The sequence below is a fragment of the Fusarium mangiferae genome (assembly GCF_900044065.1).
Source record: "Fusarium mangiferae strain MRC7560 genome assembly, contig: FMAN_scaffold014, whole genome shotgun sequence".
Taxonomy (NCBI): Eukaryota; Fungi; Ascomycota; class Sordariomycetes; order Hypocreales; family Nectriaceae; genus Fusarium; species Fusarium mangiferae.
In genome coordinates, this window is record NW_024573934.1 from 186,122 (window position 1) to 206,716 (window position 20,595).

General features: G+C 46.3%; 5 protein-coding genes across 5 annotated transcripts; 1 reads left to right on the top strand and 4 right to left on the bottom strand.

Annotated features, from left to right (window-relative positions):
- Positions 1 to 78: 78 nt before the first annotated feature.
- Positions 79 to 2,488, top strand: FMAN_15175 (uncharacterized protein; the record flags this gene model as incomplete). The annotated part of the gene is made up of 6 exons (XM_041822476.1): positions 79 to 260; positions 316 to 1,308; positions 1,355 to 1,759; positions 1,818 to 2,026; positions 2,075 to 2,275; positions 2,322 to 2,488. 6 exons carry the CDS (start codon positions 79 to 81, stop codon positions 2,486 to 2,488), a joined length of 2,157 nt encoding a protein of 718 aa, XP_041688153.1.
- A 4,342-nt stretch (positions 2,489 to 6,830) lies between these two features.
- Positions 6,831 to 9,225, bottom strand: FMAN_15174 (uncharacterized protein; the record flags this gene model as incomplete). Its single annotated transcript, XM_041822477.1, has 5 exons — positions 6,831 to 7,466; positions 7,517 to 7,602; positions 7,662 to 7,746; positions 7,806 to 8,865; positions 8,927 to 9,225. The coding sequence occupies 5 exons, from the start codon at positions 9,223 to 9,225 to the stop codon at positions 6,831 to 6,833; spliced, it is 2,166 nt and encodes a 721-aa protein (XP_041688154.1).
- Positions 9,226 to 10,209: 984 nt separating this feature from the next.
- Positions 10,210 to 11,775, bottom strand: FMAN_15173 (uncharacterized protein; the record flags this gene model as incomplete). Its single annotated transcript, XM_041822479.1, has 1 exon — positions 10,210 to 11,775. The coding sequence occupies one exon, from the start codon at positions 11,773 to 11,775 to the stop codon at positions 10,210 to 10,212; it is 1,566 nt and encodes a 521-aa protein (XP_041688155.1).
- A 3,742-nt stretch (positions 11,776 to 15,517) lies between these two features.
- FMAN_15172 (uncharacterized protein) lies at positions 15,518 to 16,756 on the bottom strand (the record flags this gene model as incomplete). Its single annotated transcript, XM_041822480.1, has 2 exons — positions 15,518 to 15,559; positions 15,614 to 16,756. 2 exons carry the CDS (start codon positions 16,754 to 16,756, stop codon positions 15,518 to 15,520), a joined length of 1,185 nt encoding a protein of 394 aa, XP_041688156.1.
- Positions 16,757 to 19,135: 2,379 nt separating this feature from the next.
- FMAN_15171 (putative rAsp f 9 allergen) lies at positions 19,136 to 20,352 on the bottom strand (the record flags this gene model as incomplete). The annotated part of the gene is made up of 2 exons (XM_041822481.1): positions 19,136 to 20,202; positions 20,259 to 20,352. The coding sequence occupies 2 exons, from the start codon at positions 20,350 to 20,352 to the stop codon at positions 19,136 to 19,138; spliced, it is 1,161 nt and encodes a 386-aa protein (XP_041688157.1).
- Between the last annotated feature and the right edge of the window lie 243 nt (positions 20,353 to 20,595).

A 20,595-nucleotide genomic window follows, 5' to 3' on the forward strand; every position in this document is an offset into this window, starting at 1 on the left:
AGGTCACCCGAACTGCGCATTATTGTACTCTTCACCCTTCCGCTATCTCCGATATCAGTGACCTGCATACATACGAATATGGTAGAGCAACAATCGCGTCAACGTCGCCGCAAAGTGACATTGGCATGTGACCCTTGTCGGGAACGCAAGTCTCGCTGCGACGGGATCAAGCCGATCTGCTCCACATGTCGACGGCGGGCGTTGGGAATTGAACAGTGCGTCTACAGGGCGGGAAATGCACGTACAGAGTGCAGTGATGAGTGAGTAGGACAAACTCAGTAAGCGAACTCGGCGGCGACTGACAAGTGGCTCAAGTTACACAAGAGCTCTACACGATCGGATTCGCGACCTGGAACGTCAGCTACAACAAGCTTCAGCATTGAATGGTCCAATCCCGGACTCGCTTCAGGATGGATCCAGCAATACACGGGCGTGGCCAGAAAGTACACCTGACACAGAGAACCAAGCTGAGCTCGACGCTCTCGTCATGGGCATATCCCATGCCCAACTGCTCACCCCGTTGTCTTCTACAACAACTGAAAGTATTGAGAATTCAAGCCATGCAAGACGCGTCACTGCCATGGGCACAACTACGACCGAAGAGGATATTGGACATCACCGTGACACGCGCGAAGGTTTCTACGGCTCTTCTTCAGCAGCCTCATTCTTAAAAGAGACTTGTGGAACTGCGATACCTACCTCAAATCATCACCCAAACCCTCAAACTTGTCCTTCACAGTCTACACATCGCTTTGGCGATGTCGACAAGTTTGCTCTTCCCCCACGCCGCCTCGCAGATCACCTCGTAGAGAGATATTTTGAGCGCATATACTGGATCTATCCAGTATTTGACAAACAAGCTTTTGAGCATGGCTACAACTCGCTTTGGTTGCCAAGTGGGCAGACTGCATGTCCAGAGGAGTATCGGAATTTAGGCTTGGGAGAAGACGCCACCACTGTTGCTTTCTTCTCTTCCTTGAACGCCATCTTCGCGTTGGGGTGCATTTTCTCAAACCTTTCTACGGCAGCCAAGACGAAGGCTTATGAAGTCTTTTTCAGCCGAGCCAAGGATAAGGTTAACCTTGAACTCCTGGACATAAATGATCTGAGTGTTGTTCAAACTCTTGTACTAGTTGCTTTAGTCTTGCAAGGTACTTCCTTCCCAGATCGGTGCTGGAACACTACCGGCTTGGCATGTCGAGTGGCACAGGGTTTGGGCCTGCACAGCTTGCCACCGTATAATCAGCAAGAGTCGCGAGTGCAGCGCATCAGACGACGGACATGGCACGGCTGTATTGTGCTAGATACGTAAGGATACTTGAAACCCCTCCTTGATGCTCGCTAACGGATATAGGCTGGTGAGCATGACTTTCGGTCGGCCCACGATGATCACCAGTATCTCCATGCTTTCTTTGCCAGACAGGACCATTGTCAACCTTCCGAACGCCGATGATAACGAGGATATTAAACTACAGTTCCAAATAGAGACTGTCCGTCTAAGTATCATCCTAGATAGCATGTTGTCAAAAGTATACAGACCTTGGCAATGCAAGCTGCCTCACGACGATCATGGCGCTGGTTCTCAGACAGATATGAGTGGTCAGAGTATGGACGTCTTTGCCGAGCTACAAGGAAAGCTTCGGGCTTTCGAGCTTGGCCTCCCAAGCTTTCTCTCCTGGCATGAGTCTAGAGCTAGAGATACAATCCCGCCACACGAAGCGAAAGTTCTCGCGATTCAGAGAAACGTGTTACAGTCACGGTAAGATCCTCAATATTACCGATGCTTCCCTTCGGGATTACTTACCAAACGGCATCAGGTTTACGTATCTACAGGTCATGCTGTACCGCCCCATTTTGAGTCAGCTCCTAGCTCTGAACACTTCTCAGGATGCCAGTGATGACTTACACTCATCTTTCAAACACGATGGCGCTAGAGCATGTGTACGCTCTTCGATACAGCTCATCAACTTAGTTCACGAGACCTTTCGCACAGAAACTGCCGAAGCATGGTGGTGGAATAGCCTATGTACGTATTCTGTCAAGACATATAGGCATAGACTAATCAAGGTCGTAGATGCTTGCACTGCCAGCTTGGTGCTTATGACATGCCGTCTATGTCCCTCCTTATGGGCTACGCTGGATCAAGTGAGCGTGATCGAGGCGTCTAACAAATGCCACTCTGTCTTAGAGGTCATCTCTTCGTTCAGCTTGTCCATTCGCAAGTCCTTCAACCTACTGACCAAGATGCACCAAACAATCACAGGACGGCAACAAGGTCAGTGTGACAGTCCAATATAGATATCGTGACTAACACTTCATAGCGGAGGGCCACTCGACCGCATATTCGCAAGAAGACCAAAGACACGGACTGCTGGATACACTCTTGGAAGGTGATTTATCTCTCCAGAACGCTTTGACTACATGTTTCCCACTTGATCCCGATGCGATAGTCTTTCCATATTGGGAAGCAGCAAACTTAGGAGGATAGCTCAAGAGACACCGATGTTACTTCCTGTCCTGCACCAACAATCACGCAAATCGTCTATTTGCAGGTGATCTTACCATCAACGCCTTTGTCGCTCTGCCACAAGCAAGGAGCTCCATCTTTAGTGCACTAAAGGAGAGAATTGTCAGTTTAGTATGGCTGGGACTCAGCGAGACTGCACCTTTTGGTTGGCGAAGGTTCTGTACTTCTTCAACCCAGTCCTACCGTTCGGGCTTTTATATCTATATTTATTTAAATATAAAGTACTTATTGAAATATCTAAAGGATTAAAAGTTATTTTATTATATTGCTTTAAAAGATATAAAAAGAAAAAATAGTAACTTTAAGGTTAAATTAGCCTAAAGGTAATTAAATTAAAAGTAATAACTTTCTCTTAAGTTTAAAGATTATAAAATAGATATATATTTATAAAAGTAAATAAGAGGTTCTCTATTAAGTTACAAATTAAGGTAATATAATAATAAATTAAATAAGTTATTAATATTATTAGGATTTAATAATTTAAAGAAAGATTATTAATACTATTTAAGGCTTTCCATTATAACTATCTAATAAAAGCTTAATAAGTACTATATTAAGTTTAAAGAGTTACTATTATTTATTATATCTATTATCCTGTTTATTACTTAATATAAGCTACTTAGTGGTAAACTAGGCATTAAAGAAGCAGCTTATAAAGGTAAGGGATATTAAGATTAGGCTGTCTGACTACTTTAATTGCTGGTACCGCTATAATCCGTCTGTGGATAGACAGCAGAAGATAATTACAGTTAAATTAATATCCTTAAGTGTAAGTGGAAAACAGCCAAAGCTAGCATATCTAAGCAATAGATTATAAGCAAGACGGCAAAGACTACGGTAATAGGAAGTGAGCTTAAGCAGTATCTACTGCTAGAACCGCAAGAAACCAAGGATCTAATTAAATGATGGATAGGCCAGCGGGACCAGTCTCCTATAGTACGTCCTTCGGCCCTTTTTCGCCCTCCCCACCTCCGGTGAGGGTGTCACCATATTCTATTCGAATATTCCTAAAGCTTCACATATATAATACCACTTCAAGTTACAATCCAACCCCGAATCGTCTAGAAAGCTCTTCTGATGTGTCTCGTTACGAGCAAATCAGAATACCCTTGAACGGTTCCCAACAGTCTAGGCAATTCAGCTCATGCTAGGCAAACGATTGTCGTGCAGATACTTACGACCAGAGTGTCGACCAGTTCCCGGCGTGCCATCATCCCACTCACAGCTCTGACCAAGCTTATGGTTGTTGCATGCAGACTCTGATGGCCGACAAGATGAGAGCATTAGTCAAACTAGACAGATATTAATTAGGGTATGGCTAAACATACGTGCATCATGGGCGATGGCTATGACGCCACTAGTGAGAAAGAAGGTCGAAGCGATGATTTTTTGAAATTGCATCTTTATTGAAGGCAATAAGGATTCTCTGTGCAATTGTAGGAAATTGGAATGCAAACTGTATGGTCCCTGACTGATAATCAATCGTTTAAGAAGGAGGATTGAGCTCCTTTTATACTCATCAATAATTCCTCATCAGCAAAACAATCGTGACTGCGAGGGAAGGATTCATGCCCTTATCAAGAAGCACCTAGGATTGTGCATATACGAGAACATACATTTATGTCTATACGATAATGTAACGTGGTCATGCAATATAGGGATAAGAATTTACGAACCAGTGTAATCTGCTATGGCCATTATAGTACATACTCTTGAGATTGACTACTTCCTACAATAAGCTCGGGCAGATCAATAACGCTCGGGACCGACGTTTCAAGTTGACAGCGTGGACTTACATATGGCTCAGCCGGCGTGATAAGCTCCATAATAGAGTCGGCTGGAGCGAGCTCAGGCCGCGTCGATCTGTTGCATTGTTTAGCCAGCCGAGTATGTGACCCTATTCGAGTCCTGCATATGCGGTATCGCATGGTGGGTGTGGAATGTTGCTCATAATACTGCTATTGTGACTTGATGGTCAGTGTGACCCTACAAGAGCTAGATAATTGGCCATGGCGACGAAAAGGGATGTAGCTGCCACTTAACTTCTTAGGGTCAATAAACGAGGTAGACAATCAGTTCAGGCGGGGGCAGACGGGCTATTCATAGGCTGCAACTGTATTGCAGGGCCCTCTTGACAGTGCTATGAATTCTCCCAGATTAGGTATTTCGTAACTGTAATTATATCGGTTATCCTCAAAACACAAGAACTCAGTTAAAGCTGGCCTGTAGAATGAGGCCAAAGGGAGAACGCGCGCCACCTTGCAGAACGACTAGTGGGGGTTCAACACGTCCGACGACTCTTCCGGCATTGATGTAATACTGTATTGACTAGGGTGTTGTGCTTCCTCATCAGTTGCCCTATCATCCTTCTAGAAACTGGTAGCCTGACGAAGTGTAAAATAGGAGCGAGACATTCGGAAAGGATTACTTTCTTGAGTCTAATGGTGTCTTTCGAGATAGATCATACATGTATATGTCCCTTAATAAGTTTTATCTTGGCGTCTACTGAAATCTGAATCTGATCTCCATGACCTATAACTAACTGCTAATCTAAGTTTTTAACTACTGAGGCCTGCCACACTGTGCACCCTTTTTGTCCTCCTCTTCTACATCATTGTCGGGGGATCATTTCTCAATTCCCGTATTTAAGCTCCCAGTTTGAGGATAAACGAGACATGCATACTGTAGGTTCAATGGATGCTCAACTACAGACACGCCTCTTAATCTTCAGGGTTATGCGAAAGGATCAACAAAGCATCAAAAGTTCAGTATGTGCTATAGCTTGAGTGGGGTCTTATGCAGGTAAATAAGAGCTTACATCCTCGTATTATCCCTGCAATAGTGAAAGTCACCGGGACTGATTTGTATGCTCGGGCCCGAAGGATAACCGAAGCATGTTCCGCTGCTTGTCGTAAACGACTTTTATCAGCCTTTGATATCTCAATATTCTGGACTTTCTTTGCAATACACCAACTATTAATTAATGATACTGTACAATTGCACATTGTATACTCTAGATTTTTCAGCCTGAGGTCCTTGTTCGGGGCCGAATTAACTGTGGATTGCCGAAAAGACTGATACGTCGAAGCCCGCAGCAAGAAGTTGATGCTCAAAACCACGACGAACTTAACTACCCGTGGGACTGACTGACGGCACCCTTCTCTGAGGGACGAAGAGAGGGGCAGAATCGCTCGCGATGCTGCCCCCCCGGGTATAAATACTAATAATCTTCCCGCTATTGCCTCTTCTTTCGTTCCTGTACTTTCTTATTTTTTACCCTAACGACATCCAAATTTTATTCACTAGATATGAAGTTCTCTGCACTAGTTGGAATTAGCCGCCTGCGCTATTCCTGGTTCAGGATGTGATCCCCGAAAAGGCGCTATTCAGTGTCAATGTAATGCTGGTACTCAGGTATGCTCCTTAAAAGTCCTTCTCATAGATAAAGCCATTGGCATGAGATTTCTTTTATTAATATATATTCAGCTAGCTTGCTATGCCAATACTGGGGATTATAAATATCTCTTTATTTAGATCCTACACTTATGAGATGCAATAAGTTCTTACAATAATGCTCCAGTTTTCGAGACTTGGCATAGGAATAGAGACTGTCCGTCCCAATTGTCCCGATGGAGGAATTAAATGCCGCGATGGAATATGTATCTAAGCCCTTTGTGTCATGACCCTTGCGGTTACATTACATATGCCCTACAGATTTTATCTAATTACGTAGTAATTACTCTTAACACTAAGACTAATACGTATAATACCTAAGTAGTAAAAGTCAGGATAGCTGTGATCTGCCAAATATACGGCCCTCGACCAGCTGCGGTTACACCAAAATTCGCTGGCGATCTACCGATTTGGGGTCCGTGTTTTATCTTCCCCCCCAAGTCTACCTTGTCTCCCTCTGCTATACGCCGATAGATTTAAAGATCTCATATACGATGAGCGGATTATTTAGCTCGTTTGGTAATAGCTATACAAGAGCAGGATGGAATGACGACAACGGAAAACAATACCCGGAGCAGAGAATGCACGAAGGGAACTAACGCTATGAACGGCCCTCAGGGGGATTAAATGTTAAATCGGTACTTCAATCAGTAGCCAATCTGCTCTAACTTGCTTAAAAGTCAGCCCAGTTTTATACCCATAGATATACTGAGTAGATGATATCTTATTGGTGTTTTTAATTCTGTTGTGGCAAGAAATACCTAAAAATCGCGGAAATGCACATTTGATAGCCCTGCGGACTTTACTATTATACAGCAAGTAGACTATCTCGTAGAAGTGCATTGGTAAACTACAACCTGGGGCGCTCCTGGGTATCCCGAGCAAACTCTTCGGCCATGGCCAAGGCAATGTGTTCAGAGATCGCCATGGTAGTGACCATAGGATTAACACCACTCGCACTCGGAAAGACACTCGCATCCGCGACGATCAGATTCTCACAGCCCCAGACCCTTCCAAACTCATCCACAACGCCGTCAGATTCCTTGGTGCTCATTCGACACGTGCCCATCTGGTGAGCAGATCCATAAGGCGTATCTGGTGTCTTGTTCCCATGAGCTTCCATTTTCTTTAACCATTGTGAAAACTTCGCATCCGTGACTCCTGAAGAGCTATCAACACCATTTTTCAGACTCTCCGGCTCACGGATAAATGGCTCAAGACCGGGAAGTATGGGGTGTATCTCCAAGGCGCCTTGTACATAGAGAATCTTTGCCAAGCCAAGCATGCCCTTCATGTTGTTGCTGGCATCGAACTTGGAGGGAGTGTAGACCAGTCGAGGTGTGCCATTTATAGGATCTGCTGTAACATGGCCGCTGTCACGATCTCGAGTAATAGCAATGTATGCTTCCATGTGTCTGTACTTGGATATCATAGCTTTATATTCAGACCCTGATTTCCAGTTACACCATGTAAGACACATAGAAGGCTGTCACACGGTCAGATTTGTTTCAAATGTTAGTCATTGAACAGACATACCATCATCGCAGGACGCTCGAGCCTCACACCATGGCCATTTCCATCAACGTTATCGAAGCTCGATACCACAGAGGTGAGAATTCCGCCTGCAATGTGTTAGCATCTGACCTGCTTCAATAGCAAAGACTCGAAAGTAGTGGCATACCTTCCCATGGCCGTGTCTCTTGTTCAAATATTGCTGACACGAATGATGTTGGGTGTAGATGGAGGTTGCGTCCGATATGCTTGTTCTATCCTGATGTATTAGCAATCTCAATCCCGTATTCATAGTACAGACTTTGATTTGTACCTTGAGTCCACTGTTCTTCAAGACGATAGGACTACAAAGACTGCCCGCTGATATCACAACTCTCTTCGCGCTGATCGTTAGCGCTCTGGTCGAGGTATCTGAGCCGTCTTTTGGCCTCCAGGTTCCAGTCACACCAGTGGCGATATTCTTGCCAGCACGCTTCTTAAAAAGGACTTTGTTGACGTAAAAGCCTGAAATGAACTTTGCTCCGCACCTGGCGGCATCTGGCAGCCACCCATTGACAGGTCCCTGCTTCTGACCCTTCCAGCAGCCCATGGAACAATATCCATCCAAATGCTCGCCATGGCCTGTGTTCTGGGGGACCTGCTTAGCGCTATATCCAAGTCTACGCCCGCCCTCTAGCAAAACATTATTTCCGTGGTTATGGTTGATAGGCTCGTTGCTGACGCCCATGCGCTCACAGACTGAATCAAGATGTTCTTGGAACTTGGCGGATTTGAAGAAGCTGAGACCTCTTTGGTCTGCCCACTCATCTCGGACTGTGTTCTGGGGCTGTAAGCACGCGCTCCAGTTAACCGTTCCGCCTCCACCAAAGCATGACCCTGCAAGTGTAGAGATAGACCCGTCTTCAGAGGATACTAGACCTCCCCCCTCGAAAAGGTGGAAGTATCCTGCGCTTTGGTCGAGGGGCAGCGATGAGGTTTCAAAATGTTGTCCTTTATCCACCACCAAAACGCGATGGCCTGCCATGGCCATAGTCCTTGCGACGACTCCTGCACCACAGCCAGAGCCCACAATTACAACATCAGTTTCTAGTTGAACATGCGTTTCCGAGTCGTTGAACTGCATGAACTCGAAGGGGTATGATTCGACCGGATGCCATCCAGTAGGAATGGATGGGAAGCCAACGACCTCATTGAAAAGCGTACTTGATCGGAGATAAACATGCTTTCCGATGATTGAGAGTTGTTTGAAGAGGACGCGAAAGGTAGCTAGAGAGCTCGTTTGCCAAGAGTTGAGTACTAATGTTCGGTCTTGGGGAGACAGATCACAGAATAATGTGAAGTAACCAGTAAGGGGGAGGACAGCAGCTCGATTCCTGTCATATCACGATATCAGCAAACCATGCTGCTCAAAACTCAGAAGTAGAGAGTGCTTACCCGAGAAGTGAGCATACTGTACCGATCGCAGACAGTTTATCAGCATGGAGATTGGCCAACAGTCTCTTCAAGATTTCCTGAAAAAGTGGCATATCTGAAGGTTTTTCGTCGAGAAAAGCCTTGAGTGTAGAGTCATCGCAATTGGTAAGTAGAGCACCCTTCTGGCCAACAGGTATCGCGCTCTCAGGACAGGGAGCAATGATGGTGTCCATAATAGCCATCATAACCTGCCATTGTGCATCTGTCAGAGGCCCTGAGCTGGGACCTGTAGGAAGTCCAACTGCCACACGTTCAGTCATTGTAAGGATTTCTGTGTAGCTCGGTCGTCGGGGAGAGTGAAATGCGAGGGATCTGGCACTTACAAGCTCCAGGACACGGCGGCAGACATCTTTAAGCTCCTCGGGACATCACATGCCAGTCTGGAGTAGAGACTAACCCCAGGTTTACCCCTCATTATTCGTTTTTATTGGACGCTAGCCTACGTCGTTAGCTCATTGTTGGAACCGTTCCGACGATAATCTGCAAGAGCCGGAACGGACCCGTGCCCGCGTTGTTGAGAGTAAACCATCCACATAAAAATACTATTAGTGAATTCCCTTCTGGAATTCAAGCACTTAGATTCCCTTATCTCATTTGCATTAATTCAAGCCGTATTAATGTTTTCTATCAGATCGAGGCTATTTCTAGAGTCAGAATCATGATGTATCCAGCTCATGTGAGAGGCGAGAGGCGGTTCCCTTCGCAGATCGCAGATCTTCGCAAGCTAGTCCCGATACAGCCCTCAGGGATATCAAATGTGAAATCGGTACAAAGCCCCACAGCGAAGACCCTGTATTTGTACGTACTGCAATTATCGTTATCGGCACGTGATAGATAGCCTCAAGCTCATCAATAAGAAGCGATATCGAGTTATTCCGCAGTGGGGCAAAACACAGCCAAAAAGGCGGAAATGCACATTCAATACCCCTGCGGACTGCATCGGAGCCATCAAGTTACGAGCCAATGATTAGAGCTCAGTGCGGAGCACTTCCGTTACTACCGACGGCAAGATTCCGTGACCAGGCTTTGTTATCAGCGGAGGGCACTCGAATTGACTGCGGTTGGTGTCTGGGCGGCCGAGTATCCCGTGGGAGTTTCTTTAGTATGAGCCACTGTAGTCGTATAAATACCAGACCCGTGCTTGCAATAATTTGGTTATTTGAGTTAATATATAGTATAAAAAACATATGAATCTCTTTTATAAAGAAGTAATATATTTAAACCAGGATTTTAAAGGTATTTAGCTAATGCTCTTCATAATGAACGCAATGGCACTCAATGCAATCACACTTGGGTCCACATTCACATCCTCTAGGCCCAGGTTGGGGGTCTAGATCCCGTGGGATAAAAAGCAGGCTACACGCGTCCTGGCGCGAACGGAAACCGTTTGCTTCGAATGGCGCCATTGACGAAGGCGTAGTCTCGGGTGCGACTGACAGACGGAATTCGCGGATGACAGCTGCCAAGATCATACGCATCTGGTAAGATGCCATGTTCCCGCCTGGACAGCGACGAGCACCCAAGCCGAACGGGGCAAGGTAACGTCGACGCTCAGTGACTACCGCTGCATCGGTGTCTAGCCAGCGCAACGGGTCGAACTCATCGTAGTTGGGGAATAGGTCTGGCCTCTGTCGACTGAGTGAGAGTGACTGTGTGGTCACGACGGTTCCGGCTGGTAGGTAATATCCTAAAATGCTTAACCCTCCTGGTGGTACGACCCGACTGCCGGTCAGAGCAACTGGCGGGCGGAAGCGAAGACCCTCTGTGATGCATGCATTGAGTAGTTTCAGGTTCTCTAGGCCATTGAAACCTTCTACCGACTGGAGCTCCGTGTATAGAGCCTCTACTAAGCTAGGTGTGCTGGCAAGATAGTAAAAAATGAAAGCGAGAGCTGAGGAGGTCGTTTCGGTCGCAGCGAGAATCTGACCGGCCATCTCAGCACTCATTTCAGTCTTGCTGTCTCTGGAAAGCTGGTCCGCCATGTTATCCACAAGCATTTCATATACAGTAGACACTTCATCGCTACCCGACCAGCTCTCCGCTTCTTCGACTGTCTTCTCGCCCAGTTCGAATAAGCGGTCACTGGACCGAATTCGAAAGGCAGCATGGCTAAAAGGACTCGCCTTGAGCCACGTAAAGAGCCATTCGGGGAGGCAGAGGCGCCACACGACGAGGAAATTGTACTCGCCCACGACATGGGGGAAATCTCCAGGCTCCATGTTCGAGTGCGGACCTGCCATGACAAGCTGAGAATTCAAGAGAGTGGCGATGCGTAAGTGATGGACGATGTCTTCCGAGCTTTTGCCACGCGATGCACTCAGATCGTTGACCATCTGCACAATGTTCTTCTCAAACATTGGCTGCCAATAGCGCATCGCCTTGGTAGTTGTCGCGATCATGACCGGGCGACGACGTGGACGGGCAACAGGATTCCCTGGATATGTGACAGTCCAGTCATGGCCACCGATACGCAGAGCTCGGATAGATTTCGGTGCAGTATCGAGGTCTAGTCTTGAGAACAGTGCCTGCACAGACTCCACGTCGTTGATGAGCACCATATTGGGTGCTATACGAACTATCGGCCCATTGTTTGATAGTAGATGGTCAGCCTTAAAGGAAAGGCGGCCGTGCCATCTTTGCCAACGTATCCAGACAGAAGACATGGTGGGAAACCGGGGTCCGGGAATCTTTGAGAGAGGGTGAAGCTTGGCTCGGTATATGACCTGGCAGAGTTTGAACAGCGCGCACAACATCAACAGGGCTAGACCTGTGGAAGCTGGCGAGGCTGTTGAGAGCGCAGTCTCCAGCATGTTGGATGGAAATAACAATGGCTAGCAAAAAGATGTAGAAAGGCTTGATTCAGTGCCTAGGTTGTCAAAAACCAACTTGTTTTCACTATCTTCCCACTTATTTATACCAAAACACGAAGGGGTAGTATTGTTGGTAAATGGAACCACGCGGATCTTACCGCCTTCACTGTTAGTTTGTGTTTCCTCCACGCTGCTCCACAAATGCCTAACGTACTAGAGGAATAGCCCAAAACCACAACAGTTTTGCCGTCGTCCCTTCGGCAGTTACCTGCCGCCCTGACAGATGTTGGAAGCCTAGCGACGATATTACAAGGTAACTGAGTAATGTCGATCTTTGCAAAGTGGCGCTAAATGAGCCCCTGTCTCCCCACTACACACTTACGAATGCTTATCTTTACATACCCTGAATGAGGGTATACACAGCCTGGTTGATGAGGCCTAAGCTCGGCTAGGTCAGAGGACGATCAATACCACTAAGAAGATATAATAGTTATACGAATTTTCGACCTAACTAGAGCCTCAGGGTAACATGATCAATGGAACCTTATGTTGTGCATGGACTACGTGCCCCTCTCTCTTGTCAAGCTGCCTCCATAAAGAGACAAGGTTGAGCACGGCCCATATCGCTGATGAAGGAATGTGCACCCTAATGTAAGGCTCCTTGTTGACCAGTAGCAGTCATGATAGATATGTGGGGCATTTCCTATTATGGTAGCTGGCTGGCATCAGAAGCATCTGTATGGAGTATGTTTGACCGAGACAAGGATAGGACAGAAACCAGGATCTCGAGGAAAGCGGAACGCATCCTGTTACCTACCTAAACAAGCCATCCATTGTCGGCTCTTGAGAATTTACACCTCCTCTAGTTATAACAATAGTAGTAAGAAGTAGATTATAAAGAATTATACAAGATTGAGACATTCAGGGCTGGCCACAACTAAGATTCAGATTTTACAAGGCATAGCGGCTGAAGCGATTGACCCCATAAAACCTTACAGTTCCTACTAATTTTAAATGTTTTTTTTGGTATATAGCGTTGATGTATACTGACCACGGTACCGTATTATGTACCTTACTGTACCTGCACCATACTCGTTTTGCCTACCCACGGACATCTCACCGAGCTGTTTCCTGTCACGTCGTCTCCCACTTACCCCTTATTGTCGCCAATCTTCGTCGTGTTCGCACCAGGTGCGTGATATTATCGGTGGAGTTTTCGGTTAGTTCATGTCGCTCTGCGTAAGAAGCTGAATGATATGTGCCTATCAATCACCCCATTAGTTGAGACCAGGCCACCAGGCAAGGGGACGCTAGACGATCCTATAAGGTAACTACAACGTCGTGGAAGTTACAGCTAATCAGGGCGAGTGCCTAGTTCTAATTGCCCCCTGCTATAGCGGCCTAGCTACCGTGTGTGCTGTCCAATGTATCGACTACAGAGAACGGCAGGATAGGGGCAAAAGCGGCGGCATACCTTAGTAACGTTTTCATATCTTAGTACCTTTGTAGCGTCTATAGATTAAAGCATTCTGAAGATGCTCAGCAGAGAGTAGCTTACAACAGTTCAAGCAAGTTTTCACAATCCGCTCTTTAGAAAAGAATGCTCTACTGCATTATGGTTCCTAGTATCCCTTACATAACGAGGAGGTAGCTTTGCCACCCTTCTGAAGTTCGTTACTTACTTTTTATTGGCTATTAATCAGTATGCCATAGATACCAGCCTTGAGGAGGCACAGAAGTAAGGACAAAGAGTCACAATCAGCAGACTGCATTATCTAGAGTACTTAGATCTACAGGTAAAAGACCTATTATGTTGAGTATTTATGATACTAGCTATCTGATTAGATAGACATATCAGGATACATCAAAGCAACCTCCTCATTACGTAAGGAATAAAGACATTTTCAGGGAAGAAAACCAAGGCATTCTTCCTGATTTTTCCTGCTACTTGGAGTCTTTCAGTTTCAAGACTAACCGACAAGACTGGTTTGACAAAGAAGATTTAGTGATATCTGAAGACTGCTAGATAGTGATTTCCAAAAGCATTGCTCCGTACTGAGATGGATTTTAAGCATGCAGTTGAGACCGAGCAGAAGACGAATTCGGCGTGGAAAAGTATCAATGTTGAGTGGGGTAGGTTTTGATGAGGCAAAGGTGATGGATGGAATGAATACCTTGAGGGAATTTCATTCTTGCCACTATCCTTATCTCTTAGCCCGTGCGCGACCACCAACTCACAGGTATCCAACTCAGATTGCCCTACAGCCCAGATACAGGACAACTCTCTCCATTTTTCGCTCACCCGTTCTCGACCGGTGGTGGCGCCCGCATGGAACAGGCTGGTCTCAACCTCCCTGGTTGCAGGCACCAAAAGTGGCCACAATATGTCGGCTGCGCCCTGTTATCCCGCTGACTGGCAATAGGCCTGATAGAATGCGTTCTGGAGCATGGTTTACAGATACGCTCACAAGGATTAGCTAAGATCCGAAGCAAGACTGGTTTCGTATGGAAAATGACTTAGTATTATCGCAGCCAATAGTATTTTTGTAATTAGCCCATAGATAGCTTACCAGTTCTCGGCATTAGAATCCTTTCAGGCTTAGTCTCTGACAGAGAGCATCGACGCGCTACAATATGTGACATGGAGCTCCGCAATGCCAGAAAATAACTATCAGAATATTCTTAACCACGAATTCATGACAATGACAGGTTAACGTAGACGTACTAGCGTTGTGGTAGTGAACTAGCCATCTCACTCAAATTAATTCTTAGTCAGTCTCCGTCCTTAACATTTCTAATGATAAAGGAAGTCAAAACTTGAGTAGTAATGAAATCGGAGGCAAGAGATAGAATTTCTGCTCCATTGTAATAAGGTCCGAGATGTGGGTTTAATAGTGAAAGCAATATGTATTCCAGCTAGTACACTGCAGCTACCATATACTTAGCAGCATAAAGCAAGCAAACACTGACCTTACTACCAATGCATGTAATATACCCTGTATGATTCAGCATCGCGGGTTGGACGCTGGATTTGGATGCTGGACTTGGGTCGATGGGTGATTTAGTGTCGCTGGGTAGGATATTGGCGCGAAAGGTTATTCATGAAACCTGGCATGACTAGTGTGCGGCTTTCATATCCATATCGAATCGAAACTGCACCCCTGCCAATCCAGGACTAACCATCGTTCACGAGGTTCAGAATACGAAAGCAGGATATGTCCTGGGGCTTCATGATAAGAGAGATTTGCCAAGTTTAACGCCCCGTAAAAGGTAACTATGAGTCTATACACTTCCTTCCATGCTATGTTCTGTAAATAATCCTTAGGCTCAAATCAAATCAACCTTAAGAGCCTACAACTCAGGGCCTTGAAATTGCAAGGTACGAATATTCGGGTTTTGGGAATCAGGCCTTTGCGATGTGCATGTGAGATAGTCCTTTGTAAAGTTAAATATATATGGCAGACGCAATATGCATGTGATGTCTCGAGGTTGTCTGGTTAGGGTAAATTCAGTATGAGGAGACCGGCTCAGGTGCAGACTGGCATCTTCGGATCAGTATTGGGCAACTGCCATTAGTGACCTGGCAGAGCGGTATGTTTCGCCTGGCACCGTAATAGAACGGCCCAGCAAGTTTGGTGGACTGGTATGAATGTGTGCATGTAATTCTATTTGCACTGGTAGCGGTGCATATATGACATCCCTTCCATTGCCAAAGAGATCCATAAATGAATACATACTCCGCCTATGAGCCCACTTCAAGATGAGACCGACTCGACATTATCCTCTGTAACTCTAATAGCTCTCATGTAACCCTTCAACTATGAGATTGGACTCTTACCTTTGGGAGATCTTGGAACGCGCGCATGCCGAACATAGCTCTTCCTCCCATCAAACTCTTTTCCAGCGATTCCTTGGCGTAAACCCTCATCTGATGTTCATAATATCTCAGCGCTTTAGGATTCAGACCGCGCTTCTCTATAGCATCCATAATCCTGGCTGCGTCATGAATGGCTGTTGTAGCACCCAAAGCAGCTGTGGGACTCATCGCATGTGCTGCATCACCAAGAAGAGTGGCGCGCCCAATGGAGGCCCCAGCTCCCCAATCAGGGATGTCTGGGCTCGATGAAAGAACTCGAAAAGCTGAGATTTCTGTCGTGCTGGTTTCGAAAAGACACGCTAGCGACGGGTGCCAATCTTTGGTGAGGCTTCGAACCAGAGTCTTTACCTCGTCCAGGGGCTTTGATAGAACATCCGCAGGGATAGCCTCTGAATCGCAACGTAAGAACAAAACCCAGTAAACGTAGTCTTCTGGCAAAGGCGTTATCTCTTTGCTGAAGCGCATGGGCTCGAGGAGACACTTCATGGTGCCACCATGTATGAGGGTGAGGCCTTCCGAGGCAGATTTTGAGAACTTTTGAGAGAAGTCATCTGTGAGGGATGTTTTTCCAAACACTAGTCGTGCTTCTGTGTCAAGGAGGTCGTAAAAGGGCAACAACTGCTGACGGACTCGAGACCAAATGCCATCCGCCCCAATCAAGAGAGAGGCTTCAACATCAAGCCCATCTGCAAAGTGTACAGTGATCCCGTCATTACCATCGGTGAAAGAATGATATTGCCGACCAAACGTGACATGGTCTTCAATGCCGTCTAAGAGGTTCTGTCTCAACACTCCTCGATCTGCACTTAAAGGCTTGAACTTGGGACGAGGCGGCACCGGAGTGTTCGCCCCTGGATTGAACAACTTGGTTGTCGGATCTCCAGTCACGGCATTGAGCGTCGCATTGGGAATGCTGGAGTGTGAGGTAATAGTGTTACAAGACGCTTCCAGGGTGCGATACTTTTCTGGTGACAGGCATCGCTTCAAAGCCTCAATGCCTTCGTCGGCGATGCGAATGCGATATCCTTGGCGGCGGGCAGTCAGGCTTGAATCTGCCTCATACACATGAAAGGGAACACGGGTTTTATGAAGGCACTGTGCCATAGTGAGACCGCCAACGCCAGCACCAATAATTATAACAGGAAGCGTTGTCATTCTGGAAGGAGGTATAGAGACAAAGTTTGTATGAGAAGTAAGTTGAGCAAGTAGTCAGTTGTTCTGATTGTTTAAGCAGGAAAGATTCTTCTCTTAAGTTGTCTGGAAACAGTCCTTAGTGCGTTTTAGGTGTACAGAAAGCCCGGACTCGGCCTTACAGAGGCTTATCACCGAACAGTTAGGAGGCCACTAGTATTGTTCTGTGATGAATTTCAGTGGAAGCTGCTACAGTTTTCAGATAAGAGGTCTCATACAGTCGGTGATATAGTGGATAGATACAAACCGGTGACAATTGGTCTGATGCCCGCTAGGAATTTGTGATAATGGAATGTTATGCTGTGTGTTGTTCTGTTCTTACTAGGTCTAGAAAATCACTCTGCAGAGTTATCCGAACTTGTCGCGAGACATATCGTAGGGCCTTGCTTTGGCCAATCTTCTTTAATCGCTGACTGTCGGGCAGAGGTTCCGCTTTCGGTAACGTGTCGCTTTTATGATGAAATGCCGAACCGCGAGTAACAAGGTGGAATGACACGACGAACGTATCAGAAGACTGTATAGAGATTTTAGATGCGGCTGCGAAACCTTGATATAGCCTTGAAAACACCTGTGGTCAAAAGTTCGATCGAGTTGGGCAAGCCTTTTATCCTAGTTTCAACCCAGTACCACCTGGGTGCTTTTGGTTTCCTCAAGAGCTGCCGTCAGATGAGATTAATAATCAGGTATATCAATCAATTCAATCAATCGTGTCACCTGAGACTTCTCGGCTCACCGTGGTCAGAAGTGCCGTCGGTGGAAGAGACACAGGGGTCGGGTACGGCCGAACGAAGGTGTCAAAATTCTTGGCCTGGTCTTCCCTGCCGCCTTCTGGTAGTCCTTCGCTGACCTTCGCGTCCCTGCATATTCCAAAGCCTTCATCAGTTCCAGTTAGCTAATCAGGCTCAACTTCTGACTGTTCAGCTCCTATATCTTCCGCCACTTCACGGAGTGCGGGGTCTTCCCTAGTGTCCCAGGCTCCGACATCCTCGTCTTCTTCGCGAAGGCCCTCCCAATTTATAAAAGCGCTATTTAAGGCTTCTTCCGCCATCGCACTACAGTCCATCTCAGGCTCCTCGACTTGATTGAGTAAGTTCATCAGCTCGTCTCTCCCAACATATAGCAAGTCGTCTCTTAGTTAGCTCAAGTCTCCGTTAAATCGCTCATCTTCATTAAAAACTACATCTCTCATTGAAATAACTCTTCCTGTTTAAGGATTCCAGATCCTGTAGGTATTAGTAGATTGGTAGCCAACCAACAATCCGATCCAAGCCCTCAGATTGAGTTCGGTAGTACAGACACACGGCACATTATTAGATCTCCACCCAGAGGCTAGCAGGTAGTCAGGCTCCCACCCTCTTTAACCTAACCTTTGCTTTGATGATATGGCCTGAGACTTCCACATTCCCATTCTGAGCTGAGGTATATGCAGCAGTATCCTCAATTGTTAGATACAGCAAGCAAAGATATATGAAGATTATGCTATATCCTGCATTAAACTGGTTCTTACTAACAATTTCATTATCGCACTCTGCCACTTTAGGCTTGACTCCATGTTGATGATAGAGAAAGCCGAAAAGGTTTTTTTTAATGCAGCGATGGTGTCTCTGTTCCTCTACTGCTTAGGCAATAATCCCAAATGAAGCCAGGTCATCAATCTACTCTTGCCGTCTGGGTCAGGAGTAATGTCATGGAAATCAATAGCTAGCCGTTCTCCGGGTCTGTGTCCTACTTCTCAAGGTCGACGGCGGATTTGTTGTCGTATCTTAGACACTGCACAGTCGTCACACAAAGATATTTTGAGACTAGTTGCTTGCTTTTAAGGATAGAATTCAACTTTGGGACCCTGATCTGAAGTTGTGGTTTCAGTGCTATGAGAATTGTGCATATGACTTTATAGTAATTGAGAAGCACGATGGAGAGTGTACTCGGGATATGAAGCGGTAGATGATTGACTTACTAGCTGTGGAGTAGGGTTACAGTTACATATCTGATTCTAAGAGATCATCTCATTCGCCATCACATCCACAACGATCCAGTAGGACATGCTCAACTTATCTGCTCAGCAAATAGCCGCGCGTTTACCGATAGTCGGATATTTAGGCTCATCAGTAGTCACACTTGGTGTAAAATAGACATGGCATCCAAGGCCAAACGGAATGCTCCGTTCTAGTTCTATAACGCGTCATTATCATCCGTCACAAGAGCAATGTAGAGTCAAAGTGTGAATTACGACAAGACTTATCCAAGCCAAATAAACAGCTTCGCAACTCTATATACGAGAAAGTCCTGAGTTCACAACATGACCATGGCAGCAAAAGTCGTTCCAAGGGCAAACCACATCTTGGGCCAGTTTCCAGCAGCGCTGTTTGTTGAACCACCAGTAGCCGAAGGCGTAACTGCAGCACTGCTTGCGGACGAATTTGCACCAGCACTAGTTGTCTCGGCCTTGTTGTTCTTGAAGTCGGCGCTTTCAGTCTCGCTAGAATAGTCGGATGCTGTTGTTGAGGACTCGGAGTCAGCTTTAGTGGAAGTCTTAGTGGTGAAAGTCGACTCAGAAGATGTCTTAGAGGTAGTACCCTTGGATGAAGTCTTTGAGGCAGCTTCGGAGGCAGTCGATGAGGAGTCGTCATCACTGTCACTGTCCTTCTCATCAAACTCAATGCTCTTGTATGAGCCGGTCTTATCGCTGTAGGTGTAGCTCTCAGCAGGGTTGAGGTTCTCAATCGTAATCTTCTGAACAGTCATGGTGTAAGGACCCGCACTGTAATCAGTCTCTCCGCCAGCCCACTCAATAGTCCCCTCAGCATTGTCAGGATCGCCACCGGCCCAGATACCAAGCTTGACACGCATAGGAGTCTGAGGATAGTTCTCTCCTCCAAGAGCATCCGCGTAGTTGACCGTACGCACAGCAACGCCGTTGATGTACCACTCGCAAGACTCCTTGGTCCAGTGAATGGTATAGTTGTGGAACTCCTCCTGGGTGTTGGTGACTGGGAAAGTAGCGCTTCGAGTATCAGATGAGTCGTTTCCTTTGCCGTAGTAATTGGTCTGAACCTCCCCGTCACTGCCTCCAAGCCACTCCCAATCAACCTCATCGAGAACATCTGAAAGAAGAACGACAGATGAGACGATACCAGTTCCCGGCGCAGCCTTCAAGTGAACCTCCATGCGGCCAAAAAACATGTACCACTTGCTCTGGATGGTAGGGGCATCGCCCTGCTTAGCAACAGTGAACTCAGCACCATCAGAAGTATACTTGACAGTGCCATCACCAGTTGCCTCCCAATTGTCCTTATCAGCACCTTTGGTGAAGTCGACTGAATATGATGAAGAAGCGAGGCCTGTGTCAGAATCACATGCTGGGCTATAGTCAGTGCATGTTAAGAAAGTCAAAAGCGGATACTCTTTCACGTACTCTTCTCCATAGGGTTGCACGAGCTGTAGGTCTGAGCAGCAGCTGAAGCAAAAAGACCCGCAAGGGCGATCTTGGACCACGCGGAGAAATACATCGTGGAGAAAGTAAGAAAAAATCGGATCAATATTAAATTCAAAAAACGAGTGAAAGTCGAAGCAGGTCACAACAAAAGAACGAGTGACTTTATAAAACGAATGCGACGTTGGCCTACCACGAGAAAAACGAAAAATAAAAGATGCGCAAGCAAACTTTAGGTAAGTGGGAGAGAATGGTAGGCTGTGGTGGGTATATAAAAAGCGACAGTGTTATCTTGCTGCGCCTGGCAAACTTTTTTTTC